Raw genomic sequence first — 19,006 nt, forward strand, 5'->3', positions numbered from 1 at the left:
AGTTTATGGAGCGATTAGTGAATGCCATAGTGAGTGTTTATGCACAGCTTTAGTGAGGAAAACAGATGTACACTTAATAAACACCGCTGTGCCTTTGCTTTCATATTTTTTAATCTTTTAGGTGTAAGAGAACCCCTTAAAACCCTCAATAGTAAATAACCATGGAAAGTCAGACGTTGCTGGAACTCAGACCTCCATTTCAGCTTTTATTTTGAATAAATTTGCAGCATTAGCACAAATCTGTATGGTGTGTATATTGATGTGAAGAAAAATTAAGGCATTTTAACATAAGGCTGCAACATAAAATGTGAAAAATAAAGAGGTCTAAATACTTTCTGAATGCTGTGAACATTTTAGCTACGGTATAATCAGAATAATCCATGTTTTTGATAACTATTACATTTGACTGACACATTTATCCAAGGCAATCTGCATTGCATTTAAGGTATAGCCTACATTTTGCAATCCCCGTTAGTCAAACCCGTGACCTCGGCATTGTTAGCATGCTCTACTGTTGCATTATTGATAACAGGACTCCAGAGAATCTTTCTGAACTCCAGACTTGATATGGATATGTAACAAATGCATGAACAAGTTTTCAGAAAAGGGACTAAATGAGACCAAAACATGCACTTTCTGCTCTGACTAACGTCCAGCACTATTAAGCAGATGCCCAACATTCAGATTAAGACAGACAGGATATTGTGTTAGAAATCCTCCATTTACAATAAAAAATAAATAAAATCACCTACTTTAACTACAGTTGCTGCCTTACATTTTTAAGTACAATCATCTTGGTTGGTTGTACAAGTCATTTCAACGTAAATATTAAAGTGACTTTAAAAATCGAATTCAATCTCGTATAACTTTATTATACGAAATTATGTTGCTGAGTTAAAGTAGTGTAGAAACATACGTTGCCATGACTTACTGATCACCTAATTTATCAAACCGTTGTTGCATATATATACACTCACCTAAAGGATTATTAGGAACACCATACTAATACTGTGTTTGACCCCCTTTCGCCTTCAGAACTGCCTTAATTCTACGTGGCATTGATTCAACAAGGTGCTGAAAGCATTCTTTAGAAAAGTTGGCCCATATTGATAGGATAGCATCTTGCAGTTGATGGAGATTTGTGGGATGCACATCCAGGGCACGAAGCTCCCGTTCCACCACATCCCAAAGATGCTCTATTGGGTTGAGATCTGGTGACTGTGGGGGCCATTTTAGTACAGTGAACTCATTGTCATGTTCAAGAAACCAATTTGAAATGATTCGAGCTTTGTGACATGGTGCATAATCCTGCTGGAAGTAGCCATCAGAGGATGGGTACATGGTGGTCATAAAGGGATGGACATGGTCAGAAACAATGCTCAGGTAGGCCGTGGCATTTAAACGATGCCCAATTGGCACTAAGGGGCCTAAAGTGTGCCAAGAAAACATCCCCCACACCATTACACCACCACCACCAGCCTGCACAGTGGTAACAAGGCATGATGGATCCATGTTCTCATTCTGTTTACGCCAAATTCTGACTCTACCATCTGAATGTCTCAACAGAAATCGAGACTCATCAGACCAGGCAACATTTTTCCAGTCTTCAACTGTCCAATTTTGGTGAGCTCGTGCAAATTGTAGCCTCTTTTTCCTATTTGTAGTGGAGATGAGTGGTACCCGGTGGGGTCTTCTGCTGTTGTAGCCCATCCGCCTCAAGGTTGTGCGTGTTGTGTCTTCACAAATGCTTTGCTGCATACCTCGTTTGTAACGAGTGGTTATTTCAGTCAAAGTTGCTCTTCTATCAGCTTGAATCAGTCGGCCCATTCTCCCCTGACCTCTAGCATCAACAAGGCATTTTCGCCCACAGGACTGCCGCATACTGGATGTTTTCCCTTTTCACACCATTCTTTGTAAACCCTAGAAATGGTTGTGCGTGAAAATCCCAGTAACTGAGCAGATTGTGAAATACTCAGACCGGCCCGTCTGGCACCAACAACCATGCCACGCTCAAAATTGCTTAAATCACCTTTCTTTCCCATTCTGACATTCAGTTTGGAGTTCAGGAGATTGTCTTGACCAGGACCACACCCCTAAATGCATTGAAGCAACTGCCATGTGATTGGTTGATTAGATAATTGCATTAATGAGAAATTGAACAGGTGTTCCTAATAATCCTTTAGGTGAGTGTATATAATATTAACTTCATTGTGTGATATAGAGTCGTTACTTATTTTGTTCATGCAGATTTGTGCAAACCTTTATGTTTGGTTAAAGCTAGGGTAGGCAATTTCTGAGCGGCTAGCAATAGCAAGTTAGCTTTGAAAGCATGAGATCCCACCCTTGCTTTAAAACGTCTCCAAATCCACTTCTCATCCAAAACAATAGGTTACTGTTCGTAACCCCGTCCAAGCCGGCGGACGTTCTATGCCCTTATCCGTCATGAGGGAACGCGCCCTCTGGCTCAATCTCTCTGGTCTGCAGTCACCTCTCCGGTCTGGTCCGGGGGGGTAGAAGGCCTAAGAACCCGAAGCTACAAAGAGCCCACACCCAGAACAGAATGAGCTACCGGGGTTCTCGTGACATCGAGCCGGTAGTATCTGACAAACGTATGGGGAGAGGCCCAGCTTGCAGCGGCACATATGTCCTGCAAATAGAGCCCAAGAGGCAGCCATGCCCCTAGTGGAGTGAGCTCTGATGCCCTCTGGAGGCTGCACCCCCTTAGACTCATATGCCAACGATATAGCTTCCACAAGCCAATGAGAAAGGCGTTGTTTAGAAATGGGGTTCCCTGAGTAAGGGGGGCCCCAAGAGATGAAAAGCTGGTCGCTTTTTCTAAACCAGCTAGTCCTGTCCAAGTATGCCCGTAGGGCACGTACAGGGGTGGAGGAGAAAGGAGCTGGGTGAAACGCGGAAAGCTCAATCACCTCACATGTGAATGCCGGGAAGCATTTTGGCATAAAGGCCGGGTTGGGCCTGAGAAAAACTTTATCTCCAATAAGAGAGAATTTAGTGCACGAGGGATGAACAGAGAGTGCATGCAGATCACTGACGCGCTTGGCAGATGCCAGGGCCAGGAGCAGAGCTGTCTTTAAAGTCAATGTCTTAAGGGAAATGCTTCCCAGGGGCTCAAACGGTTGATGAGCCATCGCTTCCAGCACCATGGAGAGGTCCCACTTAGGAACTACTCTCCTGGGTACCGGAAGAGAGTGGCGTGCGCCCTTCATAAACCTATGAATAAGGGGGTGTTGCCCCACCGTAGAGCTGCCAAATCCCACATGACATGCAGCGATAGCCGCTAAATAGACCTTAATAGTGGAAAAGGATCTTCCCTTATCTATAAGATCCTGCAAAAAGCATAAAATGTCAGTGGTAGAGCACAGATATGAAGTTAATCGTCGCCCTTCACACCACTCTTCAAACACCCGCCACTTACAGTCGTAAAGGGACCGTGTCGAAGATGCCCTGGCACCCTGAATAGTGGCCACAACACGTGGGGGGAGCCCCAACGCGTTTAAGTTGGCCCTCTCACGGGCCATACAGCAGAGGGATAATCTCTGAGAGCCACGGCGCCTTGGGCCACCTGGGAGCTATCAGAATCATGGTCAAGCTCTGCTCCCTCACCCTGGCCAGAGACGGCGTTATGAGGCAAAGGGGAGGAAAAGCGTAGAGCAGCACGTTCGGCCATGGATGTGCCAGTGCGTCCACGCCGAGTGGGGCGTCCTCGTCCCGTAGCGAGAAGAACATAGGACAATGGGCATTTTCGCGCGAGGCGAAGAGATCTACGGTTGCCTGGCCGAACCTCCTCCCCAGTAGACCCGCTATCTGAGGATGGAGGCGCCAATCCCCGTAGAGAGGGTTTCCCCTTGACAAGAGGTCTGCGCCCCTGTTCAGTATGCCCGGGACATGCGTTGCCCGTAACGACAGAAAGTGCCGCCTGCTTGAGACAGCTTGAGAGCGAGAGCATGCAGCTTGGAGGAGCGCATCCCCCCCGGCGGTTGATATATGCTACGGCTGTCGTGTTGTCGCAGCGCACCAGCACATGTTGGCCCTGCAAGCGGGGCAGAAAGTAATTCAGAGCCTTCCACACCGTGAGGAGCTCTAAATAATTTATATGGGCTGAGTGAAGTGTGCTTGGCCACACACCATTCACTGTTCTGCCCTCTTGCGTGGCTCCCCATCCTGTTAAGGATGCGTCTGTCGTTACTACTTTCCGCAGCATAATCGCCCCGAGAGGGGTCCCATGCGCGTAAAACTCTGCGTTCCTCCGGTGGCGCAGTGCTACTGTGCACGTGCGCGTCACTTTGACAGAGCGGCGGAGATCGCGTAAAGGGCTGAGGTGAAGAGGAAAAACTCAAACCTGTGTCAAATGGGCTGGCCGCCCGAAAACCTGGACAGAGAAGCCCCTGGGGCTGAACATCAGGTATGCCTCTTCCTCTTCCCGTCTGACGGGGTAGAGTTGTTGGGCTTTTTCGCTGCGGCCGCAGCGAAAGACGTCTTACCCCAGGGCTTAGGAGAATGGTTGGGCTGCTGGCTGGGTGGCCTGCTGCGAGCCTTGGGTCTGGCCGTGTTGTGGTACGGCCGTACCGTGGCCGGGGCCTGAGGGGGCCGTGCGGGGGGCTGATGCAGAGCGGCCTTTCTAGACAGGCACAGTTTAAAAGCCTCATCCTCCTTCTTCTTGTCATCGCACCGCTGTTGCATAAGGGCAACAGCAGGGCCGAAAAGAGCCTGGCCTGGTTCCACCGGCGCTCCTGCTATGCGGCGTTTCTCGCTGTCGGGCAGACCAGAGAGATTGAGCCAGAGGGCGCGTTCCCCCATGACGGATAAGGGCATAGAACGTCCGCCGGCTTGGACGGCCTGGCGGGCGTTGCGAAGGACCAGATCGTTGATGGTGACGATCTCCTTCCACAGCGTCAGAGATTGCACGCCTTTCTCCAGATGCGAGCTCATATCCTCCAGCAGCTCCGCCTGGTAGGCCGAGAGGAGCGAGGAAACATTTAGAGCCCGAACCGCGAGGGCCGAGGCCTTGTACGAGGCCTGGAAGACAGATGCTGAGAAGCGGTCCATCTTATTGGGGAGAGCTGGCTTAGGTAATCCAGTAATCCTCCCTGCGAGGGGTTAAGGTGTCTGGCAATCGAGGGCTCGATGGTGGGAGGGTCGCCCATACCACACGCTGCCATGTCCTTCACCTCCAGACCTGCTAAGCCGTGCTTAATATCGAGCGGGTCTCTCCAGTAGTGACGCATGTGCTTAGCACACGCGGGGAGGACCGGCATGAGCTGCTTCCTAGGACCGGGAGGGGGCCCCAGGAGCTTGCCATCATACACATCCCTCTCTTGGTTGGCGGCATTCTGGAGGGCTGGCCATTCGATGCCGAGACGAGCGGCCGCTCGCTCACACACCTCGAGAAGGACCGCGTGCGGCAGTGTAGCCGAGCCGCTAACCGGGGCAGCTTGGGCGGACGGGATGGTTTCCTCGTCGTCCGAGCCATCCAGTATAGCGGGGTCCTCGTCCTCGCCTGAGCCGGGCGGCTCATAGTCGAGCGAGGAAGCACCGGGAAGAAATTCCTCGAGTAAACCCTCAGACTGGTCAGCCCAGCTGAGAGAAGGCAAGCTCTGGGAGGCTCCCGGAGCTGCAACGTTTTCACCTACTCCCACATCCGAGTCGTACTGATCATCCGCGCTTTGGGTGGACGCAACCTTAAGTCGGCGTCGGAGAAGCTTCCTAGGCAGGGCGAGACAATGGCTGCAGTTTTCCGGGAGTGAAAGCGCTTCTTCCACGTGCTTTAATCCCGTGCAAACCACGCAAAAGGGATGGGTATCCCTCACGGCGATGAGTGAACCGCAGGCGGCAGGACATGCACGCGACTGCGAATCAGACGGGTTAGCAGGACCGGAGGCCATACTAACAGCTTGTTTGTGATCCATGGGAGAGGTGAAAGCTAAGACGCTGGCGGGCAGCCTGAGCGAATCCAGGTAGCGAGCGTGGGTGGCTTGCAACCAGAAACCAATCGCAACTGAACGTAACCGACTGACAAACACGCCAGGCGGAGGCTGATCGAAGATGATATATCCTCCTGTTGATTGTAGTGAAGTCAGTGAAACACGCAGAGCAGCGAAGCAAAGAGGTCGCGAGAAGCGAATAACAACTGAGGTAAGATAGCGCGTGCTAGTGGTTTATACACTTGGTAAGGGGCGGGTCCCTTACCGGGCATTGGTCACGCGCTTCTGTCTGTCAGGCCAGACTTGGTGCAATTGGATGCTTCTGCAGAGGTCAGGTGCATGAACACACACAGCAGAGTCTGCGAAGAGTCACGAGGACGTCGTATGATTGCATTCGGACCGAATGCAAGGATTGGACAAACATGTTATGTTCCTGAGACTTCCACAGAAGATATATGTACATGCTTCAATATTCAGACCATTTCTATTAGTGATTGCTATCAGGATGTGAAGAGACTTTCAACCAGTATAACAAAAAGTGTTTATAAAACAAATAGCCTACCCTGCCTTTAAGTCTGAAATATGTAATACCTGACTTTGATTTCAAAACTATAAAAAAATTGTATTTTTCTTTGAATTATGATGGTGAATTTTTGCCAATTACTTCACTCATAAATGCAGTGTCATCCTGCATTCTTACCTAAAAAAAATTCTTCTTCAAATCTTTCAAACTGTAAAAAAAAAAAAACAATGTAATCTTTTGAAGGTATTTTTTGATAATAACCCCCTTGTGTAATATTGAATGTTTCTTAAGGTTTTTGTTATTTAGCCTACTTATTCTGTGTTTGCTGATATTTGGACTTTATGGAATTGTATTAAGCTTTGTGTTTTTTAGCTTTGTTTGGTGTATTGTATCTATCTTCCTTCAAGCTATAATAAAAAAAAAATAAAAAAATAAATAAAAAATAGCCTGTTTACTAGCGACAGCGGCGCTCAGCGGCGGGAGCGCGCAGCGCAGGCACGTGAACCCGGAAGCGCAAGCCAATCGTTTAACGAAACAAAAGCCCTCGGAAGTGTCGCGTGTGTTTTTTATTCGGGAAAGAGAAACTGAAGATTAAGTTTAAAAATGTTACCAAACAAAGCGCTGACTGAAGAACGATCTAAACCGCGCCTCTATTATCGGGTTTATTAGTTTTGATGTCTTAATGTGTCTGTGTAGGAGAATTCTGTGATCAGTCTGTATTGTAACGCGGTTTAAACGATCTCTGATTGATGGAGAATTAAGTAAAACTGTCTCTAGGCATTGTTCGTGTTTGGCGTGTTTGTGTTCGGCTGTTGACTGTGAAGAGGAAGGTGCTCGTCCAAGAATGACTCTGGCAGTGTTTTTTGGCTGTGCTTTCATAGCGTTTGGTCCAGCTTTCGCCCTGTTTGTTTTCACTATCGTCAAAGATCCGCTAAGAATCATCATTCTGATCGCAGGGTGAGTCACGTGATCACTCTAAACTCACGTCATCCACAGTCAGATACTTTAATGCAGTTAACAAAAGCGTGTTTTATTCATGCATGAATTATTCAGTGACATGGAGAAGAGACTCAGTTTCTGGACACATCAGCTTTTGATAAGATATTTTTCATTAAACATTATATAATGTTCAACAAGTCAGCAGTTTATGAACATTCATGTTAAAATAAGTCTGTTTTCCATGAATGAAGATCTGCATGTTTGTGAGGAGGCAGCAGTCATGTGTGTGTGTGTGTGTGTGTGTGTGTGTTCCAGGGCGTTCTTCTGGCTGCTGTCTCTGCTCCTGTCCTCTCTGGTGTGGTTCATCGCTGTGAAGGCCAGTAACGGGGCGCAGGACCCCACCCTGCACAGGGGACTGCTGATTTTTGGGGTTTTCTTCTCGGTCTTGCTCCAGGAAGTGTTTCGCTTTGCTTATTACAGACTGCTTAGGTAAGACTCATTATGCTGTGCCATAAATGATAAGAAATCCTCAGTGCCAAACATGACATAGTTTCACATAGTTTCTCTTAGAACGGCTCAGATTCCAGAACTGTTTAAGGCTACGGATTATAACAGAGATCATCACCATACACTTTCCCACTTGATTAATCACAGTACATTAAAGAACTGGGGAACATTTTATTTTAAGGTGATGTAGTTACACGTTACTATACTACTGCTGTCAAATCGATTAGTCGTGATTAATCACATCTAACATAAAAGTTTGTGTTTATATAGTATATGTGTGTGTGTGTGTGTGTACATACAGAAGTCAACATTTGAAGTGGATCAAAAAAGTTAATCAAAGTTGTCCTAAGACAAGAACGGGTATTGTTCAAAATTCATGTGTAACTTTGATTAAAGGTTTTGATCCTCTTCAAATGTTGACTACTGTATATATATTATATTTATATGTATATTATATATGTGTGTGTGTGTATTTTTCGTTGTTCCATCAGGAAGGCTAACGAGGGTCTGGCAGCCATTAGTGATGAGGACGGTTTGGACATCTCCGTCCGGCAGATGGCTTACGGTAAACTGTGTTCCTGTCCCTCTTGCTGCTGGGTTTCCACTAGAAGACAGGTTTATGATCAGGTGGTCTGTGTGTTTTGTGGGCAGTGGCTGGACTGGGCTTTGGCATCATGAGTGGTGCGTTCTCCATGATCAACATCCTATCCGACTCTCTGGGTCCCGGGACGGTCGGCATCTTCGGAGACTCACAGTATTACTTCATCACAGCAGGTGAGCTCCTGCAAAGCCTCATGGGCCGTCCAGATAGCCAGAGTAATCAACAGCTTCAACCACGAGGTGTGGTGTCTTTACACTTGACCAATGACACAAGACCAATGTATAAAAGCTGTATATTCTGTAATTATAATCGTGCTGAGAGCAAGTGATTGTACACCTGATGTCACATGGGTCACTCACAGAAAATATCTGAAACATTTGTTTTGTGATATTTCTAGTCCTCTGTGGAAAATAATTATTCTGACACCCTTGAAATGGGTTTAAACAAAGTCAGTCTAGAATCAGTTTTATTAAAAATGAATCTTAAGCATATTATAAAGGTTTTTAGTTGTTTAGCAATCTATTGTAACCTGGATTTGGCCATGAAATATAGAAGCACAGCTTCCTTTAATGTGACAGAGTAAAGGTCATGTTGTCAGCTTAAACAACCATAACAACAGGAAGTCACATCATAACCATATTCCAGGATGACAATGTCAAGATTCATCAGGCTCAGATTGTGAAGGAATGGTTGAGAGGAGCGAGAAGAATCATTTTCACCTCTGAGTCCAGATCTTAAACTCACTGAAAGTCTTTGGGATGTGCTGGAGGAGACTTTACAGAGTGCTGGACTCTTGCACTGACAATACCAGATCTGGACAGAACATTAATGCACCTCTTGATGGAAATAACAGTGTATATTACATTATCAAAAGTACATCCATATCATTTTTTTTTGATTGTTTCAGTATTATCATTAAAATGTCGTGTTCATTGACACATTTGTTGATGGCTCTCTTCAAACTCACACAACAGAAAAACCTCAGATTTAAAACTGGTTTAAAATTTCACCATCATGTTGCTTCACCCAAGGTTATTATAGTTAACTAAAATGAAAACCATCAAAAAAATGACTTGAAATGATAAACATTAACTGAAAAACACTTTCTAAACCAATTTCTCATTTTCATGTACATTAAGTTGATGTACTAAAATAACTGAACGGAAATAAAAGCGATTATTATTGTGATCTGGTGTTGTGAAGCCCTGCTTTAAGGTGTGTGTGTGTGTGTGTGTAGCGCTGATGACCCTGGCGCTGACGCTGCTGCACACGTTTTGGGGTGTCGTGTTCTTCGAGGGCTGTGAGAAGAGCCGCTGGTGGGTCATCGCTGCTGTCGTCGCTCTACACCTGCTCGTCGCTGGCCTGGTGAGCTTCACACACACACACACACTTTCACTGTCCTGAACATGTGACCCGGTCTCTGATGTGAGGTCAAAGCCTTTCAGTGCCAGGCCACAAGCTCCATATTCTTATAGCAACAGTTTTCTATATAATGCAGATTCATTTATATAAATCCACCTAAAAGTCACAGTAAAGACATTTATAATGTTACAAAAGCTTTCTATTTCAAATAAATGCTGTTCTTTTTTAACTCTCTATTCATCAAAGAACTGAATTTTCAACAGTGATAATAATCAGAAATGTTTTTTGATCATCATATCAGAATGATTTCTGAAGGATCATGTGACACTGAAGACTGGAGTAATGATGCTGAAATTACATTTGACTATATATTCACATTGAGAACAGGTATTTTAAATTGTCATAATATTTCACAGTTTTGAATGTATTTTTAATCAAATAAATGCAGCCTTGGTGAGCAGAAGAGACTTCGGCTTCATAGCTTGATGTGCTGTTTATAAAGCTGAGTAACTGTAGCTTGTGATGCTATAAAGTCACACCGGACATTTGATATGCACGCCATGCTAATTCATGATAATGCTCTTGCTCAGATGTCTAATGTTTCTCTGGAGGTTCACTTTACCTGAAACAGTCATGATGTCACAGGGGTCATGTGCTTTGCCTTCATACGCACAGCTGGGATTATCTGCGTGCCGCGCTAAATAAACTTTCCCCAGAAAGTGTGATTGCTCAGATTGTTTTCTTTTATAGCTTGGCAGACTTTGACCCTGTTTATGCCTTATAATAACATGCATCTCAAATAATGAATGTCAAGCCACCTTTATTTATTTAGCGCATTATACAATAGAGATTGTTTCAAAGCAGCTTAACCACGATAAACAGGAAAATAATGATTCAATGATTCAAACAGAGCTCAGTTCAGCTGTAAAACCGCTCTAAAAAGACAATAGAGTCATTGTTCAGTTCAGTGTTGATTCAGTACATTGTAAAGATCATCAATTATGAAATTAGTTAATTTCATCTATAAAGCAGCTCTGGAGAAAACAGTTCAGTTCAGTTCTCATCCAACAGTCAGATCAATATAATACTCTTGAATATTAGCCAGAGACGACAGTGGCAAGAACCCAAACTCCAGCAGTGACAGAAATGGAGGAAAAAACCTTGGGATAAACCAGTTCTCCTCTGGCCAAACTAACCAACATGATGTGGTTATGATTCAGGCTGTGTCACAAGTCAGGTTATGGATTGAATCAGTTCCTCCTGTCCTGATCAGATTTGTTCTCTGATGTCTCTCTCTCTCAGTCTCTGTTGAACCCGCTGTATGAAGGCAGTCTTCCTCCGGTGTACGGCATCATGCTCCTGATGGCCGTCTGGGCCTTCTTCTCATCTGGAGGATCCCTACAAAACCTCAGCGCACTCTGCACACGTAAGACACGCTACATCATGCTCCTTGTGTGCCTCACTTGCTAGATTTGCCTGGTTGTTGAGGGTTTATGGTGTCATTCTGAAGTGGGACCTCTATACCAGTGTTCCTCGATCCTGGCTTCGAGGACCTGAGGTCTGTTGTAGTTTGAGGAATCTCTGTTTTTTTCTGGAACAAGAAGATGGATTGTTTTTTAGCGGTGTTCGTCGCAATGATAACTTGCGCTACATGGCTAACCTGCTCCAGAATAACTGGGTTCGAGATCACCAGCCAGATCTAGACTCAAAGTGACGTATATCTGATGCAATAAATCCGCTCCCCCTGTTTCTCTCGCTCTAAAATCTTTCACTATAAACTGCTTTAATTTGGAGACAGAATTGCCTGTCTTTTGCTGCTAAATATATTTATATTATATAGATTAGAATTATGGATTTCATATATATTCATATAATTATTATATGAATTGACAATTAAAAGGATGGTTCACCCAATCAAAATTCCATCAAAATTCAAATAAACCCCATGATTTACTCCCCCTCAAGCCATCCTAGGTGTATATGATTTTCTTCTTTCAGACGAACACAATTGTGATTTTATAAAAAAATGTCCTGGCTCTTCCAAGCTTTATAATGGCAGTGAATGGCCATTTCTGTTTTGAAGTCCATCAAAGTGCATCTATCCATGATAAAAGTGCATCTATCCATGATAAAAGTGCATCTATTCATGATAAAAGTGCATCTATTCATGATAAAAGTGCATCTATCCATGATAAAAGTGCATCTATTCATTATTAAAGTGCATCTATTCATTATTAAAGTGCATCTATCCATCATAAAAGTGCATCTATCATTATAAAAGTGCATCTATCCATCATAAAAGTGCATCTATTCATTATTAAAGTGCATCTATCCATCATAAAAGTGCATCTATCATTATAAAAGTGCATCTATCCATCATAAAAGTGCATCTATCATTATAAAAGTGCATCTATCCATGATAAAAGTGCATCTATTCATTATTAAAGTGCATCTATTCATTATTAAAGTGCATCTATCCATCATAAGTGCATCTATCATTATAAAAGTGCATCTATCCATCATAAAAGTGCATCTATTCATTATTAAAGTGCATCTATCCATCATAAAAGTGCATCTATTCATTATTAAAGTGCATCTATCCATCATAAAAGTGCATCTATCATTATAAAAGTGCATCTATCCATCATAAAAGTGCATCTATCATTATAAAAGTGCATCTATCCATGATAAAAGTGCATCTATTCATTATTAAAGTGCATCTATTCATTATTAAAGTGCATCTATCCATCATAAGTGCATCTATCATTATAAAAGTGCATCTATCCATCATAAAAGTGCATCTATTCATTATTAAAGTGCATCTATCCATCATAAAAGTGCATCTATCCATGATAAAAGTGCATCTATTCATTATTAAAGTGCATCTATCATTATAAAAGTGCATCTATCCATCATAAAAGTGCATCTATTCATTATAAAAGTGCATCTATTCATTATAAAAGTGCATCTATTCATTATTAAAGTGCATCTATCCATCATAAAAGTGCATCTATCCATCATAAAAGTGCATCTATTCATTATTAAAGTGCATCTATTCATTATAAAAGTGCATCTATTCATTATTAAAGTGCATCTATCATCATAAAAGTGCATCTATTCATTATAAAAGTGCATCTATCCATCATAAAAGTGCATCTATCATTATTAAAGTGCATCTATCCATCATAAGAGTGCATCTATCATTATTAAAGTGCATCTATCCATCATAAAAGTGCATCTATCCATCATGTGCATCTATCCATGATAAAAGTGCATCTATCCATTATAAAAGTGCATCTATCCATCATAAAAGTGCATCTATCCGTCATAAAAGTGCATCTATCCGTCATAAAAGTGCATCTATCCGTCATAAAAGTGCATCTATCCATCATAAAAGTGCATCTATCCATGATAAAACTTGTGGTTCAGAACTCAAGCTCCTCCCACATTTCTCCTTAAAAATTCTCGTCTTAGACTTCTAGTTCGTGACTGGTGTTTTTCTCTATCCTCTGCGCTTCCGCGTTCGTCATGCGTCGGGTCGAGTGTTACTCTTTCACCGTAAATCGTTGCATACGGCCGTCTGTCGGAAGCTAGTTATTTTACATATTACTAAAGTTATAAATATGAATATTTTTCTTACACAATTGCATCGCTTTGCTTCACAAGGCCTTTATTAACCGGAGCCGTGTCTTTTATGATGGATGGATGCATTTGTTTGGGCTTCAACTTCTCATCCTTCATTCACTGCCATTATAAAGCTTTAAAGAGCCAGGATATTTTTTTTATATATCTCCGATTATATTCATCTGAAAGAAGAAAGTCATATACACCTAGGATGAGTTGAGGGGGAGTAAATCATGGGATCATTGTCATTTTGGGGTGAACTTGAACTATTGCTTTAATATTAAACTGAATTTAAATCAAAGGCAATACATATATGCGTATAAATACAAGCTTCTATATATATACAGTGAGGAAAATAAGTATTTGAACACCCTGCTATTTTGCAAGTTCTCCCACTTGGAAATCATGGAGGGGTCTGAAATTGTCATCGTAGGTGCATGTCCACTGTGAGAGACATAATCTAAAAAAAAAATCCAGAAATCACAATATATGATTTTTTAACTATTTATTTGTATGATACAGCTGCAAATAAGTATTTGAACACCTGTCTATCAGCTAGAATTCTGACCCTCAAAGACCTGTTAGTCTGCCTTTAAAATGTCCACCTCCACTCCATTTATTATCCTAAATTAGATGCACCTGTTTGAGGTCGTTAGCTGCATAAAGACACCTGTCCACCCCATACAATCAGTAAGAATCCAACTACTAACATGGCCAAGACCAAAGAGCTGTCCAAAGACACTAGAGACAAAATTGTACACCTCCACAAGCCTGGAAAGGGCTACGGGGAAATTGCCAAGCAGCTTGGTGAAAAAAGGTCCACTGTTGGAGCAATCATTAGAAAATGGAAGAAGCTAAACATGACTGTCAATCTCCCTCGGACTGGGGCTCCATGCAAGATCTCACCTCGTGGGGTCTCAATGATCCTAAGAAAGGTGAGAAATCAGCCCAGAACTACACGGGAGGAGCTGGTCAATGACCTGAAAAGAGCAGGGACCACTGTTTCCAAGCTTACTGTTGGTAATACACTAAGACGTCATGGTTTGAAATCATGCATGGCACGGAAGGTTCCCCTGCTTAAACCAGCACATGTCAAGGCCCGTCTTAAGTTTGCCAATGACCATTTGGATGATCCAGAGGAGTCATGGGAGAAAGTCATGTGGTCAGATGAGACCAAAATAGAACTTTTTGGTCATAATTCCACTAAACGTGTTTGGAGGAAGAATAATGATGAGTACCATCCCAAGAACACCATCCCTACTGTGAAGCATAGGGGTGGTCGCATCATGCTTTGGGGGTGTTTTTCTGCACATGGGACAGGGCGACTGCACTGTATTAAGGAGAGGATGACCGGGGCCATGTATTGCGAGATTTTGGGGAACAACCTCCTTCCCTCAGTTAGAGCATTGAAGATGGGTCGAGGCTGGGTCTTCCAACATGACAATGACCCGAAGCACACAGCCAGGATAACCAAGGAGTGGCTCTGTAAGAAGCATATCAAGGTTCTGGCGTGGCCTAGCCAGTCTCCAGACCTAAACCCAATAGAGAATCTTTGGAGGGAGCTCAAACTCCGTGTTTCTCAGCGACAGCCCAGAAACCTGACTGATCTAGAGAAGATCTGTGTGGAGGGGCCAAAATCCCTCCTGCAGTGTGTGCAAACCTGGTGAAAAACTACAGGAAACGTTTGACCTCTGTAATTGCAAACAAAGGCTACTGTACCAAATATTAACATTGATTTTCTCAGGTGTTCAAATACTTATTTGCAGCTGTATCATACAAATAAATAGTTAAAAAATCATACATTGTGATTTCTGGATTTTTTTTTTTTTTCGATTATGTCTCTCACAGTGGACATGCACCTACGATGACAATTTCAGACCCCTCCATGATTTCTAAGTGGGAGAACTTGCAAAATAGCAGGGTGTTCAAATACTTATTTTCCTCACTGTATATATGTATGTATGTGTGTGTGTGTGTGTGTGTATATATATATATATATATATATATATATATATATATATATATATATATATATATATATATATATATATATATATATATATATATATATATATATATATATATATATATATATATATATAGCTTTTAAACTGATTAAGCTTGCATGTTTTCTTTTGAGTTTCTTTTCATATTCGTGATTCTGTGGTAGTAGTAACATTTTTATTAATTTAGTTATAAAACTGTTATGTCATCGTCCAGTTCAGTTCAGTTCTCATATAATGGTGTCAATGCAGGAGATCAATAATATTGTTGGATATTAATAAATGTCCCCAACTAAGCAAGCCAAAATAATCATGATCAGTGCTGTCATGCCATCTCAAGCCCTTGGTACCATCCTGTTTGTCTAATAGTGTGTGTGTGTGTGTGTGTGTGTGTGTGTGTGTGTGTGTGTGTGTGTGTGTGTGTGTGTGTGTGCAGGCAGGAAAGCTGAAGGGGAATCTTCACAGTGAGATCAGGACGAGAGAAGGGCTCGACTGAACGGCAGGAGTGTGTGTGAAGAGCACATCAGCAGATCCAGACACACACCAGCATCTCAGACGGGACACGGACTCTCACACAAACACTGTATATAGCTTATCTCCATGCAAATCAGTCAGATCTTTAATATTATTTTGTTTTAAAAGCAACATTCTCTGGCTCTTCTTGTGAGTGTTTGTGGTTTTGAGTTTTCTTAATTGATGTCCTTTACATTTTGAATGAAGCCTTATTGTAGAGCCACTGTTAGGACGAGGACGTGGTCGAAACGGCTCCTCTCTCACTCATGTAATCATCATTATCATCATTAGTAGTAGTGTTAGTCAAGATCATTTCCATTTATTGGCATTGAATATTTGTACTGTACATTCTGGAACACGTTCTTCGTGTTGTGACAAATGAATGCACAATGAGAACATTTAACCTTTACGCCGTTCTCGAGCTGAACAAAGGTCTCGGTGTGTAATTATGCAGTTTTTGGACAGATCGAAGCCGATCAACAGTTTCAGAAGTCATTCCGGTGGAAGTTAATGCAACCAATCCGAAACCAAATCCATTAGCACTTCATCTCACAGTCCTGTTCCCCATCTGCGTACTATGTACTTACAGTAATTACAGTAGCACTTTACAATAAGGTTCATTAGTTAATGTATTAACAATGAGCAAAACATTTGTTACAGTATTTATTCATCTTTGTTAATGTTAGTTAATAAAAATCCAGCTGTTCATGTGAGTTCACAGTGCATTAACTAATGTTAACAAATACAACCTTTGATTTTAATAATGTATTAGTAAATATTGAAACTGATATTAACTAAGATTAATAAAAACAATAATAGAAGTATTGTTCATTCTTAGTTCATGTTAACTAAGGTAGTTAACTAATGAACCTTATTATAAAGTGTTACCGTAATTACGATAATTGGGTAATAACGGTAACCCTGTCCCTAACCTTAACCTCATACCTTCAACACGGACACCTTAACATAGTGTAACCATCATTTATCATCAATGTTGAATTAAAGTCATTTGGGTAGCATTTTATTTTAGTGTCCTTGTTACACACATTGCATGTACTTACTATAGTAATGACAGTAAATTATGCATAATTACACACAACTAACCCTATAGTAAGTACATGTTAAGTATTATTACTCAGCTCTTACAGTAACAAGGACACGTTCAAATAAAGTGTAACCGCCATGTGTTTGTTGCTCAATAACAAAGCAGCTAAACCTCATTTCCAATCTCTTTCTGAAGACTGAATGCAACCTTCACACTCGTGGACGGGAAGCAATATCTGGATATTCCCGGGTCTTTTCTGTTCATTAACAAGCGCTTCAGAAGTGGACAGTGTTGTCATCAGTGTTCTCTGAAGACCTCACACTCTTCAGCTCAGTGACTTACACACACACAGCTTTAATTCCTAACCCAGCACACTAACATCATCCCAGTATTAACACACATCAGCTGTTCTCCAGCACACACAGCGCTCCGTGTGTTTCTCTGATGCTTTAACACCAATATTCACTGTGCTTCTGTTCATTACTCTCTGCACTCATCCTCTGTGTGTTCATTACTCTGTGCACTCATCCTCTGTGTGTTCATTACTCTGTGCACTCATCCTCTGTGTTCATGTATGACTTTCTGCACTCATCCTCTGTGTGTTCATTACTCTCTGCACTCATCCTCTGTGTTCATGTACTACTTTCTGCACTCATCTTCTGTGTGTTCATGTATTACTTTCTGCACTCATCCTCTGTGTGTGTACGCAAGCTGTTTCTGCTCCGACTCTTGGCATCCAGTGTTAAGACCCGTGCAGATGGACATCTCTCTTCTGTATATTGAGACTCAATAACTCGGTGCTTTCCTGAACTTCAATTACAAAAGGACTTCTTGTAATTATGTAACATTTTAATGCTGCTTTATAATGTTTCTAAGAATATGATGTGCCAAACAGGGAATCAGATTGCGGTTCATTGATTGATTGGTTATAAAAATACAAAAAGATTAAAAAAGACCCTGTTAATGAGTGCATGGAGTCTCAGTTATTTGGGGGGAAGTGAAATATTTACTCAGGCAGAGATGGTGCACGTTCATGTGAATCGTACATCTAAACTGAATGCAGAAGTTTGGACTCCAGTGTGTTTGGGTAACACTTTACATCGAGGTTCAGTTCATTAACATTGGTGAATGCCTCCGGTATCATGAATGTACACGGCATTAATCTAGTTTATTGTTAGTTCACTCCTAAAATGTTAAAAATGTACAGCAGTGGCCAAAAGTGAAGTCTTAGGAGAAATGTATGAATGATTTTGTAAGTCAATAGTTTTATATGTGATAACGCAATGAAAATTTTTCTGACATAATTTTTGTCAGCAAGAATGAGAGAAACAACTAAATATTGATAACTGATTATGTTGTAGGCTAGTCAATGTATGATTTTTTTTTCTTTTCTTTTTTCTGTAAACGTATTATTTATTTTCATTAAAAAACCTGTAGTTGTAGTTTGGCTTTTTGACCTTAACCAAGTTTAGTGTTCTTCATATGTAAAAAAAATTTATATATATATTCCTCACATTTTGATGGTTTAATCAAGCTTTTAGGATCATTAAGAGCAAATATCCCTGCCGGACATCACTTTTGGCAACTACTCTATGTAGAAACTGACATTAACCGAGATTAGTAAATGCAAAGCACTGCTGTTTCATGGTAACTATTGCATAACTTAACTAAGTAAAGTGTTACTGAGATTTCCTGCTTTGACACGTTAGGCTCTGAGAGTCATGTGACCTCTGCCCTTCTGTCAATATATAAATGACCCTGTGACCTCCCCAGTGCTTTAGATTGCATAATTCTTCAGTCTTCAACAGGGTTGTGTTGAAATTCACACAAATAACTTTCTATGCATTTAACATATATAATGTTTACTCATGGACTTTAAATGAGAAACAGTAAGAGTTTTCAGATTTCAAAGTTTAATCATCTTAAGCAATACTGGCGCTCACAGGA

General features: G+C 41.9%; 1 protein-coding gene across 1 annotated transcript; it reads left to right on the forward strand.

Moving 5' to 3' along the window:
• The first annotated feature begins 6,933 nt into the window (after positions 1-6,933).
• On the forward strand, positions 6,934-17,983 carry LOC311285668 (gamma-secretase subunit Aph-1b). The gene is made up of 7 exons (XM_084401442.1): positions 6,934-7,422; positions 7,720-7,893; positions 8,403-8,476; positions 8,563-8,685; positions 9,750-9,877; positions 11,177-11,300; positions 15,938-17,983. Exons 1-7 carry the CDS (start codon positions 7,310-7,312, stop codon positions 15,967-15,969), a joined length of 768 nt encoding a protein of 255 aa, XP_084257568.1. The 5' UTR covers positions 6,934-7,309; the 3' UTR covers positions 15,970-17,983.
• The last annotated feature ends 1,023 nt before the right edge of the window (positions 17,984-19,006 follow it).

This window comes from Rutilus rutilus (genome assembly GCF_951802725.1).
Source record: "Rutilus rutilus genome assembly, chromosome: 25".
In the NCBI taxonomy this organism is placed as follows: Eukaryota; Metazoa; Chordata; class Actinopteri; order Cypriniformes; family Leuciscidae; genus Rutilus; species Rutilus rutilus.

Bases quoted from the DNA above. Each gene is read 5' to 3' on its own strand.
- LOC311285668 (XM_084401442.1), top strand. From the start codon at position 7,310: ATGACTCTGGCAGTGTTTTTTGGCTGTGCTTTCATAGCGTTTGGTCCA. The intron at 7,894-8,402 runs GTAAGACTCATT...TTGTTCCATCAG, and splicing joins GCTTATTACAGACTGCTTAG to GAAGGCTAACGAGGGTCTGG. The intron at 8,477-8,562 runs GTAAACTGTGTT...TTTTGTGGGCAG, and splicing joins CGTCCGGCAGATGGCTTACG to TGGCTGGACTGGGCTTTGGC.